The 1,562-nt window shown below is 39.0% G+C and overlaps 1 protein-coding gene across 1 annotated transcript in view; it reads right to left on the bottom strand.

Moving 5' to 3' along the window:
• The window catches only part of LOC101854751 (neprilysin), a gene marked incomplete at its 3' end in the record, with an annotated part of 60,166 nt that overhangs the window by 12,390 nt on the left and 46,214 nt on the right, over positions 1-1,562 (bottom strand). Inside the window, 1 exon segment of the mRNA XM_013087766.2 lies at positions 135-233. Within this exon segment, the coding sequence (XP_012943220.1) occupies positions 135-233 (99 nt within the window).

The raw sequence follows: 1,562 nt of genomic DNA, 5'->3' as shown, positions 1-1,562 counted from the left end.
GGAGGAGGAGGAAGATGATGATAAATAATAATAATAATGATAATAACAAAATAATAATAACGATAACAGCAACAACAACAATCACAACAACAACAACAACAACAACAAAACCAGATGATTGTGGTATTGTATACCTTGATCCGAGCGACTCTCTTGGTCTCCTTATCCATCCAGTCTAAGTCGTCCACCAGCTCATTGAAAGAGTGCTGTAAACCTTCGATCATTTCTAGGGCCTGAAGAACACAAACAGACAATTCAATTTAACTCTCACTAGTCGTAAGCCTAGGACTTGCCAAAACAATTCTACAAGGAACGGTACAAGGAAAGAGAAAGAGAGGAAGGCAGAGAAGGAGATGGTAGGACAACATTACAGAGTGGACAGGAAAGACGATGGGTGACAATCTGAGGAGAGCAGAGAACAAAGAGAAATGGCGAGAGCCGGTGGTCAGATGCAGTGGTGCCCCCACGGTTGCCCCAACCACGGGATAGAAAAAGAAGAAGAAGAAGTCGTAAGCCTATTTCCTGCTCTGTCGCAGTGAGAATTGTTTGAGGCATTATGAATATGTGAGGCAGCATGGTGGAATCAGGCTCTCGTCAATTTTTGAGCATATCTTAAAGCTTGTTCACTTGTCTTTATTTGGATGGAAAAATATCCATTTATCTTGAACACAAGTCGAGATATTTGCGAAAGAAGAAGGTGGGGGTCACTTGTTTTCAGAGGTAAAATTAGTGAGAAAATGGCTGCCAAAGTTTAGTTATTTCCTAGCTTGAGAGTCCGTGGTCACTGAAAATTTACTTTTTTGTGCCTTTATTCAACGTTTTTCAGAAAAATCGACACAAAAATGAGCTTTTTAATGGGCATGAAAGGTGTTGAGGCAAAAAAGAAAAATTTTGATAAAAATTCACAAACCTGCAGAAAAATGCAAGTTTCTTCACTTTAATTATTTTGACGAGAGCCTGATTCCACCGCGCTGCCTCACATATGATAGTATTTTTATGAAAACAAATACATGTATTAGCGTTTAAGCTACCAGCAATTTAATAATACGTGTATTACCTACAATAATTGTAGGAAAAGATCTGAATAATGATACAAATGTGAGGATATAGTTTCAGTGCAGGCGAGCAGATTTGTATGATACATAAAGAAAACAATAAAAACAAAACAATAACGCAGCATATAGCCAGTAGGTGTACCGACTGTAAAGATATAAAAGACACCGTTTCTCCTGCTTTTGGTCTGGTGTATGATTCAATACAGTTGAACTAGTTTTACGTAGCACCTGCCCAAGACCATCACCTGAACAAACTTCCATTTTCCCCCCTCCCCCCTCCCACTTCTTCTTTTTTCTTTCTATTGATTTTATATGGAAGGACACTGTCCCAGAGGTCCACCTGTCAAAGATTATTATTTGTTTTTTTCTCGACAGTAGGTGGTCGTTTTAGATAGGTCTGGCCTTATCTAGGTCTGTTATTAGCAGCACGTCATCTTACTAGTTTGCCACTATAGTAATATACTCGTAAGAGAGTGTTAGAGAGAGAGAGAGAGAGAGAGAGAGAGA

Source organism: Aplysia californica, unplaced genomic scaffold (assembly GCF_000002075.1).
Source record: "Aplysia californica isolate F4 #8 unplaced genomic scaffold, AplCal3.0 scaffold00635, whole genome shotgun sequence".
Taxonomy (NCBI): domain Eukaryota; kingdom Metazoa; phylum Mollusca; class Gastropoda; order Aplysiida; family Aplysiidae; genus Aplysia; species Aplysia californica.
The sequence above is the reverse complement of the archived record's forward strand: the minus strand, read 5'-3'. Positions and strand labels throughout refer to the sequence as shown.